At 31.8% G+C, this 18190-nt stretch overlaps 1 protein-coding gene across 2 annotated transcripts in view; it reads right to left on the bottom strand.

The window, feature by feature from the left end:
- Positions 1 to 10583: 10583 nt before the first annotated feature.
- SEMA3C (semaphorin 3C) overlaps positions 10584 to 18190 on the bottom strand; it is a 159237-nt gene continuing 151630 nt past the window's right edge. For both annotated transcript variants that reach the window (XM_039849325.1, XM_039849326.1), the window contains exons 17-18: positions 17094 to 17224; positions 10584 to 13434 (exon numbers count right to left, since the gene is read on the bottom strand). In XM_039849325.1, coding sequence (XP_039705259.1) covers positions 13021 to 13434; positions 17094 to 17224 — 545 coding nt within the window. In that variant the 3' untranslated portion in view covers positions 10584 to 13020. The remainder of the gene's footprint in view (positions 13435 to 17093; positions 17225 to 18190) is intronic.

The raw sequence follows: 18190 nt of genomic DNA, 5'->3' as shown, positions 1-18190 counted from the left end.
CAATCACAGTAAATGTTTGCCTCTCATCTCTTCCCTCTTAAATATACCCTTTCAAAAACAAAGAGCAGACTACATTTATTTCATTATTCACTCCATTCTCTTGCACGTACATCTAACTTCATCCTTGCTCTTCTGTAACTTCAGTTCTCAGAATCAATCAGTAGATTCTTTTGTGTGTATTCCTGTTTCCCACCTATAAACCTACGAAAATGTCCTTCTTCCTCCACATTAACCTACATGAATTCCAAACTTCAAACTTTATTCCAATATCCTCCTGCAACATTAAACCTTCTTTGATTCCTACAGTGAGATCTCCATTCTCTCAACTTCTACCCCTTGGGAAGGATAGCACGAAAAGTAGATGTGGTTGTTAAGCCTTGTCTAGCAATTTTCTAGCTGTGGAAACTCTGAACTCTGAGCGCGTTTAAAATGTGTATAACAGTAGGTACCAAATAAGTATTGCCATGGGAATTAAATAAACTAATAAATAAATAAGACTTTCACAGCAAATAGAATACTAATAGAACAAAGTAGACATTTTAATCATGTTCTCTTGTTGCCCTTGTAATAGGGTAAACTATTTGACTTTTAAATGTCTTTTATTAAAAATATTTTATATTTGTCCTTGGAGAATTGAGATGGTGTTGTTAATTTCTTATAAGAAGATAGATGATAGATTTTTAATTGTTTGCTGATAAGTTTTAGTGAGTGTTCTACTTACCATAATCAAAAGTCTATAGATTATCAAATCAATAACTGTTCATGTTCTGAAATCTGTATTATAATATATGCTATTAATGATTCCTTATTCATTAGATATGAAAGTTTTAAAGGATTTGCTATATACTGTCAAAAGGGAAGAACCCGCATGTTTATTAAACACCTATTATATGGTCAGCAATGTCCTAGATGCTAGAAATAAAAAGTCATGAAAATAAAAAGCTCACACTATAACTGGCAAGAGACAAAAATACCAGATTAAATGCAATAAAGAGGGTGAATGTTATAATAGAGGATAGACAAGCAAGAAGAAATAAATCAACCAGGGGAAGCAGAAGACATCCTCTCAAAGCTGTGCTTTTTTTCCTAAATAAAAGTTTTCAAGAAAGCCTGCAAAAAGGTTTTCATGATTTCTCCTGACAAATTTTAAAAAGTAAAACAACCACTGACAATCTGGGAAAATGCTAAGTAGCATCCCTGCTGTTTTCTGGCTGTAAATTTTATTTGTTGACCAAGCTAGTGGTTTTGGGTGGTGGTAGCAGGAGGGATGATACAGGATAATCATCATCATTTAAGGAGAGGTAAAGAAATGAATCAGTCATTTATTCTTTCCTTAGATCCATCTTTCATAAATATTTTTATCTACAACTATCTGTAATTATTTTGTTCCTGAGAAGAAACCTGGATTTATCTCCATTTTCAAAGCCTCATAGCCAGCTTCTTATGAAGCCATCTCAAGGGAGTCAGTCCAGAGACCATCTTTCTAGAAATACTCAGTTTCCCTTTTTTTACATGGCAAAGAAAAGCAGTAGTCTGGGGGAGAGCCTATTGTGAGGAATCTCTGCTTCCATGTTGACTCCAGTGTCCTAATTAAAGATCTGAGTTCCAATATAAACTGCATTGTAATTTCACCCTTCTGAAAAAGGATATTTCACCACACACTCCTTTCTCTAAGCTGGTCTCATTCACTTCGACAGCTTGTTTCTAAATGCAGAATGAAAGTGCATCACTTACCCTAGTAAATTAAATCAAGATTAAGTAAGAGCCATTAAGGCAACTGATCTATGCAAATTGTTGGTCTCTTAGTCATGCTACATTGTATTTTCAGTAAGCTTATTTATTGTGGACTCTTACCCATAAATCCTGTTTGCATCCTCAGTTATTTGCAGCCACTGTTCATGTGACTATCTTGTCTTAAAGCAGCCACGCGACATTGGATAAACAGCTCTTGAATTTTTATCTATGACCTATTTTGGTTCTCAGTATTGAAACTGAAGCCACTTCCTCCTCTGGATATTAATGGATAATAAATCCCTGTTCTGACAGTTTCTGCATATTCTAGTTCCAGGACCACCTCCAAGGCTCTCTTCAAGCTGCCTCTTTCCCTTCTGGTGCATACCGCCCCCAAATTCTTCCTCAACCTCAAGGGATACACTGTCATTTCACCCCTTCCACTTATTTCAAAAGTTACTCCAGGAGGGATCTATTACCAGTTGCTTATACCTCGATGTGAATGGAAGTCAATATTTAAATCTAGAAGAGTTATGCACGTTTTTTTAAAATGTGTCTTGGATTCCTAGTTGATCTTTCTGTTTTCTTTGCATTCTTGTTTTCAAAGGTCTTCTGAAATACAGCCAGGAATATTTTGTATTGAATGTAACTCACTCATATGACATCATTGGCCTCAAGTAGCTTTTGTAACCCTGAGAATCAAACCTAAATTTCTCATCCTTGGCATCAGGACCCAAGTGCCTTGAATTCTCTGCTTTATATATCCCACCTCATACTAGTTTTCTTTCTCCTCTCTTAGATCCAGTCACAAAGATTTTCTTTTTCTTTTCTTTTCATTTTTTTTTTTCTCAAGTGTGCCAAAATTGTTTTGACCCCATAACCTTTTACTGGCTTCTTTCTCTTCCTAGAATGCTTTTTCCCCCCGATCTTCACATGGTTTCCTTACCTTTCTTTAATTTTCCTCATAGCATGTATCTCAACCTAATCTATCATATGATTATTTGCTTGTATGTTTCTTTTCTTCTCCTCTAGAAAGTAGGCTTCATAATAGCAGGGAAATAGCAGGGACAATGCTTTGTCCCCTGATATAACCTCAATGCCTAAACTACTGCCAGGAACATAGTAAGTGCTCAATAAATATTTGGTGAAAGAATTAATAAGTGGTATTTCCAGCAGCAAAGGCATAGTGATACAATAGTCAATGCTATTTGATATTCATTTACATTAGGTAAGTTTTAAGCACTTTACATAAATTATCTCAGTCTTGATAGTTCCATGAGATAGATATTATCATAATGATCTTTGACTTGTAAAGCTAGGTAGTAGTAAGCAAGAATGTAAAATTTAGGCATTCTTCCTCCATGGCCTGAACTAGATGTTACCTAGTGTTCTGTAAATCATATTACAATGGCTGCTCTATGTGAATGTTTTTATAGCAGATATTTCTTAGTGAGACTCTAAATGTGGAAGATACTTAAAGTTTGGAGCTAGACTTTTTGTATTTCATGCTTCGAGGCTTTTAGAAAGTTATATAACTCAGGGAAAGTCTCTAAATGCATCAGACTATCAGTTTTGTCATTTACAAAGCAGATTAATATCACCTACTTTGGAAGATTCTGTGAAGGAAGTAGATATTATGTATAGTGTGTACCCTTATACAGAAATGTTCACAGAAAATGCTTAATAAATGATTATTTTTATAAGGATGATAATAGTGGTAGTTCTGATGGTCTCTAACTGTTGATGTTGTGATTTGCCTAGCACATAGTTTAGCTTCACTATGAATTGAGGCATGATTTACCATGCATGGAGGGTTGCCAGGACAGAACAGATAGGAGGTTGTAGTACAGGGATATTGAGGAGTCTTAAGAAGAAGGTCAAGTTTGTAACACTGTAGATGACAGCTAAATCTAGCACGAATAAATCTAAACTCTAGGAAAGCCAACCTCTCACAGTAACTCCAAGGTTATCAGGTGAATGAAGAAGGAATTTAACTTGAAGAAGGAAAGAGCCTGCTCTTGATTTGAGAAGATAAAAGTCTAGATTTAAAAATGATGATCCAAAAAGTATATAACATGATAATGATCATCATATTGTCTGCCGGCCATAGGCAGGGAGATAAGGAAATTGGAGCAATAATAAAAATAAACTGTCACAGAACTTCTGAATGAAGCAGAGGGAGTTTACAACAGTATGTAATATGAGGATAAACTGAACTAATAATATCTTAAATCATGTGGCAGGAATGTTATAAATACTTCATATATAAATATGATTCCAACCCTTACAACAGCCCTATGAGGTGAATAACATTATTATTCTCATTTTTCAGAAAAAATAAACACAAGAGGTACAGAAAGATTAAGTAACTTTTCCAAGGCCACTCAGTTAGCAAGTTATTCAAAAAGTTATTGTGGAAAAAAACCATGGATATGGCTCCACTGAGCCAGAGAACACATCAAAGACATGATTGGAATTATCAGTACAAGTATTGAGAAGAATGATGGTTTCCAAATGTTTCTTTAAATAAAATTGTAAAAGAATGTAATCAAATTGTCGCCTTATTAATTAAAATAAATTTTGACAATAAGGATGTGTCACATATACTTCAAAAGGTATGAAATATTTGAATAGCAGCACTATAATGACATTTCTTCTATTCTCGTCTGTGTAAGCACATTTGCTCAAGCTTTCATATCTAAAAACAAAAATTAGAAATAGTGTTCTGGTTGAACCTTGTTTCATTCTCTCGAGGAAGATTCACCTGCAGGTAATTTAATTAATGAAATAAAAAGAAGCTCCTTCTATCTTATTATATGCAATTTCATTTAAAATTTTATTTTTTATGCTTAGTGATGTTCAAAATTTGGTATATTTTTATGGTCTTTGATCAAATTGTGGCAATTTATAATTTTAATCTAAAAGAAAATATTAACACTTAGAGTCTTGTTGTTATGGGATATTTTAAATGAGAAATGAATATACTTTTTTTCATAGAATTGTATGAGAGAGTAATAAATGTCTTTAAAATATAAAACTTATACTATGATAACATTTTGTAGAATAGAAATATAAATAAGGAGAAATAGAAATAATATAAAATAATAATGTTAAATAGGAGTCTGTTCTTTACTATTTAAAATATGGAGGTGGGTATCAAATTCATATATTTTAATTCAATTGCTGTCATTTTATTTTATTTATTTATTTTTATTATGGTGACATTAGTTAACAAAATCCAGTAAGTTTCAGGTATACAATTCAATAATAAGGCATATATATATTGTGTTGTGTATTCACTGCCCATAGTTAGATTTTTTTCTGTCACCACATTTTTGACTTCTTTTATCCCATCTACCTTCCTTCCTACCTACCCCCCGCCCTGCCCCATAGTAACCATGAATCTCTGTTTGTCCTGCTTCTTTGTTGCTTTTAGGTTTATAATCCATATATTAAGTTGAAAACCTAGTGGTTTTCAACTTTTTCTGTCTGGCTTATTTCGCTTAGCATGATTATCTCAAGATCCATCCTGTTGTTGCAAATGGCAGTATTTCTTATGGCTGAGTAATATTGCATTGTACATATTTACCACAGCTTCTTTAGCCAATCATCTATTGTAGGGCACTTTGGTTGCTTCCATGTCCTGGCCACCATGAATCATTCTGCTATGAACATCGGTGTGCAAATATCTTTTCAAATATATGTCTTCAAGTCTTTGGGGTAAATAGCCAGTAGAGGGATTGCTGGATCATATGGTAGATCGACTCTTAGGTTTTTGAGGAACTTCCATATTATTTTCCATACTGGTCGTACCAATTTGCAGTCCCATCAGCAGTGTATGAGGGCTCCTTTTGCTCCATATCCTCTCTAACACTTGTTATTACTTGTCCTATTGATAACAGCTGTTCTAACAGGTCTGAGATGATATTTCATTATGGTTTTGATTTGCATTTCTCTAATAGCTAGCGATATTAACCATCCTTTCATGTTTGTTGGCCATTTGTATGTCTTCTTGGGAGAAGTGTCTGTTTAGATCCTCTGCCCATTTTTTAACTTGTTTTTTTGTTGTTATTGAGTTGTATGAGTTCTTTGTATATTTTGGATATTAGGCCCTTATCAGAGGCATTGCTTTTAAATATATTTTCCCATTCAATGGTTGTCTCTTTACTTTGTTGATGATTTCTTTTGCTGTGCAGAAGCTTTTTAGTTTGATGTAATCCCATTCATTTATTTTTGCTTTTACTTCCCTTGCCTTTGAGGTCAAATTCATAAAATCCTCAAGTCCAAAGTCCATGAGTTTAGTTCCTATGTTCTCTTCAATGCAATTTATTGTTTCAGGTCTTATATTCAAGTCCTTTATCCATTTTGAGTTAATTTTGGTGTGTGGTGATAGACAACAGTCTAGTTTCATTCTTTTGCAGGTGACTTTCCAGTTTTCCCAGCACCATTTATTAAAGAGGCTTTCCTTTCAATTGCTGTCATTTTAGAAAGCAATAATAATAATAATATATCATGACATCTATAACATATATAACAATAAATATGAGAAAACAAGAAAACAAAGGGTGAAATGAAGTTGAATTATATTTGTAAGATTCTTACATTGTTTTAAAATAGTATAGTACCTTTTTAAAAGTAGGCCGTGATTATGTCAAGATAAGTAATGTAATCACTAGAGTAATAAACAAAAATAACACAAAAATATAGCAAAATGATAATACATAAGAAAATGTTATATCAAAAAAAAAATACACAATTTACCCAACAGAGTAAATTGTGGGATTAACATGAAATAAATTACAAGATGAAAGAGCTAAGGTGAATTATATTGATAATTACTTTAAGTGTAAGTTGACTAAATAACCAATTAAAAGGCATATATTTTCAGCATAAAGAAAAAGATAGAATCCAACTATAATTTTTAAAAGACATACTTAAAATATAAACATACAATTTTGGAAGAAGCATACTATGATGTGGCTCTATAATATTATGCAAAGTAGATTTTGGAAAAAAATAGTACCCAAAAATTTCATGTTAAATTCATCAAGAAAAATAACAGTATTTAATGTAAATTTACCTTTAAAACATATATACACAAGAGAAAACATGTCAGAAATAAATATAAATAAGAAAGTAAATAAATAAATACAAGTCATAGTTTGAGATTTATCTTTTTCTCAAAATTTGATAAAACAGATATTTTAAAAAGTGACAGCCAAAGTATAAATGCTTTGAAAAACATTATCAACCAATATAATCTAATTAACACTTACTGAATGTTACACCTAACAAATACACAAAGAATGTTTATTAGAATAGAGTATGTACTGGATACTTAAACATGTCTTAATAAATACTGAAGGCTTGAGATCATTCAGTTTATATCATCTGACCACATGTTAATGAATTAGAAGTCAATAGATATCTGATAAGATTTCTGAAAAAAAATCCCTAAGTATATGGAAATTTATTAGCATATTTCTATGTAAAACATGGAGCAAAAAATAAAAAAAAATAAAGCAATATTACTGCTTTATTTTAAAATGTCAAAATTCATATCATACTGGAAATTATATCATTTGCAACTAACTACTTAAACACAGAAAAAGTTTGTAAATGTTAACTTTGAAAACATGTTAGGGACTACGTAGCTTTTCAAAATTCTCTTAGGGAGTATTGGAGGGCCAAAGGGCGAAATCCACTGCTCAACCTCATGACAGATATTAAAGAATAATCTATGCCATCAGAGACCATAGAAATGAAGAGTGAATTGGGTGGGAGGGGAGATGGTGAGCACATAGTGGTTGTGAGTCCTTTATTTCTACCTCAGTTCTAGGTTTGTGTATTGAGAAGTTATAAGATCCTGGAAGGACACATACTTCCTATTATTTTTAGGTAGGAGTGGCCCTCAGCTTGTCTCCTAGAACAGTGCAAGAATGGCAGTAAATTTTCTATTCCCATTTGTTTAGATGTAGTGAAAAGCTCACCTTCTCTGAAAGCGCTTTTCATCAGCATCAAGAGATAACTCATACAACATCCGTGAACTGATGGCAGAGTTTAAATAGAAAAATGATGTTGCCATAGCTGCCAATATAGATAAGTGACATCAAATATTAGTTGAACTATTTTGATGCAATTTGAGGTAAAAGAGGGACAAATGCTTAGGTACTCGAAAAAAATAATTTTGCTCTCCTAATGGAAAAATAATAACATATTTATTGAACTTCTACTATGCGTCAGGCACTATAAGAATTCCACATGTATTAACTTATTTAATTCTCACAACTACTAGATATTATAATTCCAATCTTAGAGAAAGCAACAATTTATCAAGAGAGATGTAATGCTCCCAGTTTATATCATTTATAAGTGGAGAAGCTAGAATGGGAATATGAAGCAGAAATTGAGATTCATTTTGAAATAATAAAAATTAAATACAGCTGTGGGTTTGTGTGTGCATAATCTGTGAAGATGAAAAACATAAAAATGTGTACATAAAAACATCACTAGGATTCTACTGACTGTTTCAGGCTGTTGTGGCTTGAGTAGCACCTCCTCAGTTTTTTGTTTCTCCCAGGCTGCTTTTCCTACCCATGAGTCAAGTTTACTCTCAGCATCAAACCACAGTTTACAACTGCCAAATCACATCAACTTAAAGAAAGATATTTTATTGGTATAACTTCTGTATTTGACAAGCCATGCTCTGTTCTGTTTGTGACTCTGCTCTGTTTGCAGCAAAGGGAATATGATTATAATGCCCTCCACCACACACACACACACACACACACACACACACACACACACACACACACACACATGCAAAGATCACTAATAGGAAAAAAAATAAAACATAAAGTTTTATAACTTTTTTTTCTTCCACAGAATTGTAGACATAATATTCTGAAAAGACCTAAGAAAATAGGAAATTCCTTCCATCTCATTGTGCCCTTCATGGGCCAAGGATTGTATGTATAATGAAAAGTGTCTAGAGAAACAATAGGAATGGCTTTTATTTTTATAATTCTATTATATATCCATTTTACCATGCAGAAATTATGATGTTTTTGATCTTATAAAATGTTTGGATGACATTTTTCATATGAAGAATTTGGAGGAAAAGAAAACACTTAAGAAATAGAATTCATCCTGCTTTTGTACTTGGGGATTGAGAAGTAACTGTACATAGAATAAACACTTTTAATGGGTTTGTTATAATGTCATTCTTTAATAGCACTTTATGTAAGTAACACTCAAGCATGGCAACATAATAGCCCTGAGAAATACACAATTTAAACTGTGTGGAAAGTATTATTTTATGAGGTGAATAGACAAATACATTAGTCAGTAGAGTGAAGATGGCTTTTTTTTTTTTTACCTTAGAGTTAGTTCTTCCAATACTCGATACCTGTGCACTATGAAAGTAAACTTGTGATGAACCCATAAAAATTGAAATATATACCTGAGGCCCCTTAGGATAAACAATTTATTGGCAATGACATTCACCAAATGGCACATACATGGAATTTGTTGCAATTTGCTTTGATTTTGCAGAGGGGATTGCATTCTTGTGCAAAAGGTGTTTAGAGAAAAAGTTGGTGAGATAAATTAAGAAAAATAATAAAAATTATTTTCCATGACAGTCTTCTACAGCTTTGTCATCATGCATAAAATTCAGTGAAATTCTCAATGCCTCTTGTTAAGTAAGCATTTTTAATTAGACTGCCTATTTTCTTGTCTAGACTTAAAAATTTACAGACTTAACTATGGTTCAAAAGAAAGCTGCAATGTCTTTTCGACTAGCTAGAATAATAGATATAGAAAACTCACCTTTTTCTTAAAATTTTTTCACTTAGGTAGGGGTCAAGGCACCAGAAATACATTAAAATTCTAAGGAATACATTAAAATTATTTTAAATTAAGGTTAAGTTGAAATCTAAGCAAGGGAGAAACAGAAATAATGAGGCAATTAGGGAGTAGTACAGAATCTTCAGATTGTAAGATTTGTTGAGATAGTTTTTAATTTTTGTTGTTTTTCCTCCACTCCCATTCCTATAGATTGAAAGCTCAGAGATGGAAGAAATCTCTACTACTTCTGTCATTCAAATGTATTAGCAGAATTATGAGTTAACTCTTGGCTCCCTTCCCTTCATTTTTATAAAGGCTCATTTTACCTGGTTAGGTGTTATCTGATCTACTGATTGCAGACTCTCCAGCCTAGATCATTGGCATTTAATTTGATGAAGAACATAACGGAAAGATTTCTTCCAGTTCTAGCAATATGTCACTTTCTAAATAAAGAAAATATTAAGACATTTATTGGATACTTAATATATAATATGTCTGTCTTAACACTTTACCAGGATGAACTTGGGCAGAGAAGTAAGGCAGAAAGAGAGTTGATAACTTTCCCATAAGACAGTAGATTTAAATCCAGGCATTCTGGCTTTAAAGCCCAAGCATTTCTAAACTATACTTTTTTTCCCCATTGCAGACACAAGTCTGAATAACTGTCTACAGATGCGAGTGGAGGTACAAAGCCTCTCACAGAGAAAACAAATGAAATTTTCTCACAGATGTATAAAGTATCATGGAAATACACATAGAAACTGATAACATCGAGTGCTTCTGGTAAGGACTTAGGACTTAGACAAAAGAAAGATAGTGGTACAAGGAGAGTTTTTCATGTATATCCTTCTGGAAGTTTTGAATTTTGAAGTATCTAGATGCAATATTTTCACAAAATGGAAAAATAAATAAAATTTAGAAAAAAGGTTATGAGAGTCAGTAGATTCTATCATGTTGACAAACAATTATAAACCTGACATTAAAAAGGAAAGTTAAAGACATACTTGGGGAATTAGGTATGTTTTATTTTGCCAGGAAAATGCTTTATTCAACATCCAATTAAATATTAATGTACTAACTACATTTATTTTATTTTCTTACACACAGTGAACATTCACCGTAATGACAGTTTCATCATGCTAAAATCTATTCGCAAACCTACACTTTGAAAAAAAGTGCTTTTCTAGGAAATGCTTTGTACAATATAAATGGAAAACATAAGTCATCAAACTGTTAAATGAAATAAAATAAAACCAGTCAACCACGAACATTCAGTATATGTTAACAATATTTTTGAGAAAGAAAATATTCTTTACATTTGGAAATTCTGTTTGAGAAGCATTTCTATAATTTTAAAAGAAAAGTAATAAAATACAATTTGCTAATGTTCAAAGTAAAAGGTATTAAACAGCCAAATAATATTACAAAACTAAACACCTTTATTTTATATCAGTTTGAATTTATATGAAGCAAGGGGTTCTGTGTAGCTTCCACTATTCTCTGACTAAAACAATTGTACTTTCAACTCAGTATGTAGAATAGATGGGCCATAAACAGAGAAGATGGTTTTGGTTTTACATACAATTCTATTTGTGCATGTAGAGGAGAAATTAAGAGGTTTAATAACACCCCTTAAGCAGGCAAACTATTTGTATAATATATTAGAGATTGCTTTAGAAATACACACATTTGTAACAATACCTTTTAATCAATAGTTTTTTTTTTTAAAAGGAACACTATGTTGTGTTTGAAGTGCTATTTTTACCCCTTTGAAGCCTCCTCTTAAAATATCATAATTTATCTTCACTTAAATAATTAATCATATTCTTAAATTCTAATCAATGACTGCAAATTCATTTTGACACCGACTTTTAGTTTTAAAGCTTTATACTGCAGTGCTTATAAAGGTGATATATCTACCTTGATTACATTCTTCATGGATTGTTAACTCCAAATAAAACTTTTCTATTAAATTTTCATTGGTACATGATGCAATTTCTGTTTGCTCTTGGAAACATAAAAATACCATTAATGTTAAATAAAATGAAAAAGCAAAAGTTGTGTTTTTAAAAGAAATGTAAAAATATGAAGAAATTTTTTATGTTTCTTTTCATCTAATTGTTATTTGGAGTACAAAATACAATATTAAATTATTTTAACAAAATGATCCAAACATACAATTAGAAGATAATTACTTTATTTATCACAAAACTTACCACATTTGCATTTACATACCAGTGAACATAATGTACCAACATTCTTTGAAAAGGATGTCTATTTTTGTTCAAACTAGATTCTTTTTTTTTTTCCCACAAAATGAACACCTCTCCAGCACACATAAAAGATCATTAAAAATGAATTGGTGACTTAAAAATCAACATGATATCTGAAGTTGGTAAACAAAAAAAAAAATGTGTTAACCATCAAAATTAATTATTAAAGCTAAAAACTAGTCACATTTTTTATGTTTCTGTTAATAAAACTGTATGTTCTACTTTGTTGTTTTTTTTTCATTTTGATGGTTTCACCCCCTCATATAAAATTTTGACATTCCAATTTTTTTTTCTTATATTGTTTAATTTGCCACAAAGACTGAAAAATTAGAACAAACACAATAATCGATTAAACAGCATAAGATTATATTCTCTGAGTCTAGAATAATTTAAATAACTTCCAAAAAAAGAAAGTGCTTCTGTTTGGAAGATGATAGCATAAGAATATAAACTTAAATGCTTCACTGACATAACTCCAGTCAAAGGTATTTATAGTGAGGGTCATTCATTTTATCTTCCTGAAACGAAGGAATAAAGATCAATGACAGATACCAGCAACTGACAATTTTTACAAACTTAAAAGTAACTAATAACATACTTCACTGGAAGCATATAAACACTTCATTTTCTCTTTATGAATCACTTAAGTTTTATACAGTTTTTAGTGCCCTCTTCCTTGTCTTTTTTCTATTCTACATTTCTTGACAGCTACTTTGTCACATGCATTTATACAACTTTTACTATGTAAAAGTTGTAAAGTTAGAATTTGTTTTCATATATAAAATCAGTGACAATTAGAAATCTAAACCCTTAAAGCAAAGAAGAAAGATCACAGGGTTATGGCCCTTGTTCAATTAAGGGACGTAAAAATTCTAGTTTTATAGCTGCTATATTGATTTTGAAGAAAAGGTAAATAAAGATATAAATAAAATCTGGGTTAATTTAAATATTTATGTGCACCATGAGGACCATGACATGTCTAGTGCTAGTCAATATCATACAAGAAAATGCATGCTCAATTCAGTTCATGTAACATTCGCTTTAGGAGTATGTAACCACTTTTCTCAGGAAATTTTCTATGGGTAAAGAACAAGATTCTTTGTTCAAAATTTGATCATTGAAGAGAGACCATTTGCTACTGGAAGCATAAGACCCATGTAAGGAAATATTATGACTCTGGCAACTGATTCCTCCTGTTTCTACTTTTTCGGCTGTTGATGAGGGCCTTTAACTTGCCATAGTCCCCTCTCATCTTCTGGGATTCTTCTCCCTGTTGATGTTGCTGCCGAGTGTCTTTGCAGTACTGGTTAATCATCTGCATTTCTGAGTGGCTGAATGCTCCCATGATGTCCTTTGGATGGAAGGGTAAAGCCCTCACAGAGCTAGCCCAGGTCCATGGGGACCATTTGTCTGTTACAACAGCCACCATTTCAGAATCTAAAACTTTAAAGTTGATCTTGGCTATGGTCTGCTTGAAGCTGTTTTCTGTTGCAATGCAGTGATACAGTCCTTGGTCAGAATCTTGAATGGAACGGATCAGGAGTCCTTGTGAAGTGGCTATGATTCTTTCACTCAGCTTAACCTAAAAGAGAGACATCAAAGTTCTGAAAACCCAACTCTGTATCTTCTAAAAAGATATGGCCAACATATACAGATATGGCCAACATATTCCATGCAAAATCATGGAATACTAATTAACTTCCTTCTTAGCGATCATAAATTTTTAGACAGTTTCACTGGCTTCTGTTGCACAGGATATCTTGTCTCAGGGGTACTGGATCTCTTAAAGAGAGGGTGAAGTTATCATCCATATTGCCAAAAAGAGCTTAAAGTGCATTCCCTTCAGATAGAAGTAATTTCTACACAGATAAACTCAGAATTTTGGTTATTTTTGGAAGGTGACTCATGGTCAACATATATGGGAAATGAAATTCCATATAATTTAAAATATCTATTTCATCCTGGAATTCTTGCCTTTTATTATAACAAAAATACTCACTTATTAGTAAAAACATGAAGCCACAATTAAAAAGTTGAATTTTACTTTTTTTCAATTAACAAATGAATATTCTTCTAATTTAAAATTATATAAGCAGAGGCAGAGTTTTGGACATTATTAAGGGCTTTTTTTCCAATTGTCTCACACTAAGGAATCATTAAATATAATCTGGAACGTCATTGTCTTGTAAGTCTAAGTGGTTTTATTTTCCAAAGAAAGCTAATGAAAAGCTATGAGGTTAATATTTAATTACTTTACAGGTTTATATTGAAAAAAAAAATACCAAACATATAATTCGCTGGGTATCAGATAAATACTGAAATACATCTTCCTTACAGTTCCAGTTACATTATTATCAATGAATAGATTAAAAATCTAAGTGGTAAAAATTTTCTTGACATGTATACTCTGGAATGCTCTTTCACTGAGGAAAAAAGAAACTGACCCAAATTAATATAAAGAAATGCATGTGAAATGTTTTTCTAAATGGTAATTTCTGTGTAAATGTATATTTTATTATTAGTAGAATCCAAATCAAAGATAGGTTCTTTTAGATAAAAATTAACTCACACAAAAGCACAAAGAGGAAAAGTAAAGTATTGAAATACAGATAACAGAACAGAACTAGAAAAGAGAGAGCAGGAGGAAGTAAAGACTAAAATACATAAAGCAAAATTTTGATGTTAATGTAATTTTTTAAGTTTAAATATATCTCAGAAATAGTTTAAATAATGTAGAACTACAACATAAATGAAAGAAAAGAAAGCCTTTCCTATTTGTGCCAAATTGGGGAAAATTTTGGAAGTCAATTTGATAATATTCATATAACATGCGTATAAATATATATATAATATTTTATGCAGAACTTTTATTTCCAAGAATTGTATAGAATATATACTCTCACAAGTATGCATATATTCATTTGCATCATGTTTTTGATAAGAACAAAAACAGAAAAAAGAACTAGCCATTCAATAGCTTTAAAAAATTCAAGGTATATTTATTTGATGGAATACTATGCATCAGAAAAAATGAAATAGCTTCAGATGTACAATGTGAAGTGTGTGTGTGTGTGTGTGTGTGTGTGTGTGTGTGTGTGTGTGTGTGTGCATATGTGGGGTACAGGAAAATTATAGAGAATATTTGGAGAAATATATAATGATCAAATATATAATTTTGGTAGCCTTATACTCTGGGAAGTCAGAATAAGTATTAAAGCACTTTATGCTATTTTATATGAATTCTTTGCATTTTTTCCATGAGTTTTACCATTTGTTAAAGTTCAGTATTTATACATCATTAACATGGGAAATAAGTGTGTTTGCCTAAATACTAAGGAAGAATGAGGACGAATTTAATAAACTATTAATACCGTATTCAACTAAGTTAAGAATGAGGGAATTGTGCTCAGCTTAAATTTGGGATGGAATAGATTTTTATAATTATATTAGTTAATTTTTCATAATGTTAAATTATAGCATTCTTATGTTTCTGAAATTGAAAAAAAATCAAGATAGTAATGTTTGAGTCTCCACATTCTTGAGCATTCTGAAATAGAACATTGAATTATCATAAAAGAGACTGAATTCATAACACATTTTATTTAAAATTGTATTAATTCCTGTGGCACGTAATCAAAAATGTGTATGTTAATTTACTTTAATTTTAAATCATAGAAATTATATTCACTTATTGCACTTTCTACCAAATAAAAGAAAAACATTTTATCCTTGTTAGATAATCCCTGTTTGAGTTTCAAATTTCCAGTTCACATACATACATACAGATGGGCTTTTTCAGGAAGGATGGTTTATGTCATGTTCTACCCTAAGAACTCCATTTCTGTATGATAATCGTCCTCACGCATTATGATCTCTACCCCAAGTTACTTTGCAATTATTATTACGATCCACAACTATTCAAAGGAATTTAAAATTAATTTGACTGTAGAAATTTCAAGACTTCTTTGATTACAGATTTTGTAGCAAAGAAAATAGATATCAAATACAAAATTTTTGTTAATGAAAAAACTTTTAAAATTTAGTAGCATAGAATCCTGGGACAAGAAGGGGTCTTGAAGTCCATCTAGCTCATATTTTCTCCAGATAGTTAAACCCCTTCTTATGTAAATGGTTGTCAGCCTATATTTTAATATTCCAGTGACAAGGGACATGCAATTTCCTAAACAGTTTATAACATCTTTGGATAGGCGGGCCTGACTGTTAGAAAGTATTTCCTCATATGGAGCCGATATCTATTTCAGTAACTTTGATGCAGTTGTCTATAGTCTATAGCTTGGGATGTATGATTCTACATAGCCCTAATTAATTTAATACGTAGCACCAAAACTGCCTAAAACAGAATACATGTAAATGAAGAAGGCTCCATTTTCTCCTTCGCTCCATCAGACCTTTTGATGTATTGCTAACAGCATTACATTTTAGAATCCTCTAAGTCTATATACATATAATATATATATATACACACATATGTAATATATAATATAATATAATATATAATATATATATCTTTTTATTCTTCTGTCATTTGTCAGGATACTGTGACATCAATATTATAGAATTCATTATTTATAATATTTCACCCTAAGCCATTTTACAACGTTTACCTTTTAGAACAACTCTTTCCAATTAGAGAAAGGTAAATGTAAGTGTCCTTTTATTTGAAAATCTAGTATTTTTTCCATACCACTAAATAAAGGCAATGGTCCCATAAACAATGATTTCATATATTACCTAAACAAAACCTGAGAGTTATAAATAATAAAGCAATGGAAACAGATTACCACACAGTAGAAATATGCTCTTTTCCATAAAGGTTATAGTTTAGTGTAATTTCTTGCTGAGGAAAATTGAGCTTTTTTTTTAAAGCACTTTTTATCCTATGAATCACACAAAGGTGCCATTGTGTGAGAACTTGGTTTCTGGATTTATACACATCTTGTTTCTTTTACAAATGTTTCCTCACATCAATACCCCCATTTGAGTGCCCAAGCTCTTGTTTCAATCACCATGTTACAGAGGTGAGCAGGCAGAGAGGATTTCTAATTAATCCATCAACTCTACAGACAAAGGATTTTACAGAGGGTGGCACTTGTCATCCCAAAGACATAAAAGGATGTTCATATGCCTTTCCTTTTCCTTTGATCTGAACCTCACTGAGGGATGGTGATTTAATGCTCTTTCTAAAGCCCTGATTGATTGCTGCTGTGCTGCGTTACTCACCTCTTTCCTTCTGTCTTTGTCTTTCTGTAACAACCACTTGATAGATGCTTGAGGAGACTTAGGGGCACACTCAAGGAAAGTGGTGTTATTTTTTACTCCATACTGAACAATTTCAGCTGCATTTCTATATGCTGAAAGGAGAGAGAGAGACAATGGAATTTAGAACATATTCTCCTATATGAATGTTTATTTCTCTATAAAATTGTGATCATTATGGCAGTCCCCAAAAGGCAGTCTTAATCATTTAACAAGCAACAGTAATAGGAATGGACTTAATATCATTTTGGACATTCAATTATTACAATATCCTTGTGAATTAGGTTTCTTCGGCTTTTCACAGTTGAAAAAAATGAGTCTGTGAGTTATGAGGAAACATATATTTGCTAAAGAGTTAATAAGTCCCAGGCAATACTGAAGCCAGGTCCATCCCACCCCTAAAGTCGGTACTCAATGTAGTATAAATAAATTCAGAAATATTTGGAAAAGGCAGAAAGCAAGATGTAGCCACAGTGGGATGTAGTGGTTGAGAGCACAAGCTTTGGAATCAGAGGCACCTGAGGTAAAATCCTGACTTCACCACTACTGGCTGAATATCCTTAGACACATTATTTGATCTTTCTGTGTTTCAATTTTACTTGGTTTTAAAACCTAGACTATTATATTTTCATATAGGTTCCTTATTGAAATTCTTAAATTAGGACAAGCATTTTATATAATCATGTGGTAGCTTAAATATGGACAGAATACTCATTTATAAAGTGGGAATAGAAATAGACCCTACTTTAGTACAGTTTCTTGAGAATTAAGTGAGAAAATCCACAAAAAAAATCATTTAGCTCAGTTCTGACACAAAATCAACATTTATGTTTGTTCATCATGACCTTCATTGCCAATATTCCTACTACTATGACTACTATGACTATTCATGAGAAATGACACAAAGATTTATAAAATAGTAGAGAAAAGGTAACCTGGATGTATTCTCTCAATTAGATGTATGAAAATTAAGCAAAATGTGTCTTAATTTTCTCCTTCTAGTTGCTGTAGTTAGTAACAAGAATGGCATTCTTTACTACACACACACACACACACACACA

The sequence above is a fragment of the Pteropus medius genome, unplaced genomic scaffold, assembly GCF_902729225.1.
Source record: "Pteropus medius unplaced genomic scaffold, Ma_sr-lr_union100, whole genome shotgun sequence".
Classification (NCBI taxonomy): Eukaryota; Metazoa; Chordata; class Mammalia; order Chiroptera; family Pteropodidae; genus Pteropus; species Pteropus medius.
Note: the sequence above shows the minus strand (reverse complement) of the source record. Positions and strands in the feature narration are given on the sequence as shown.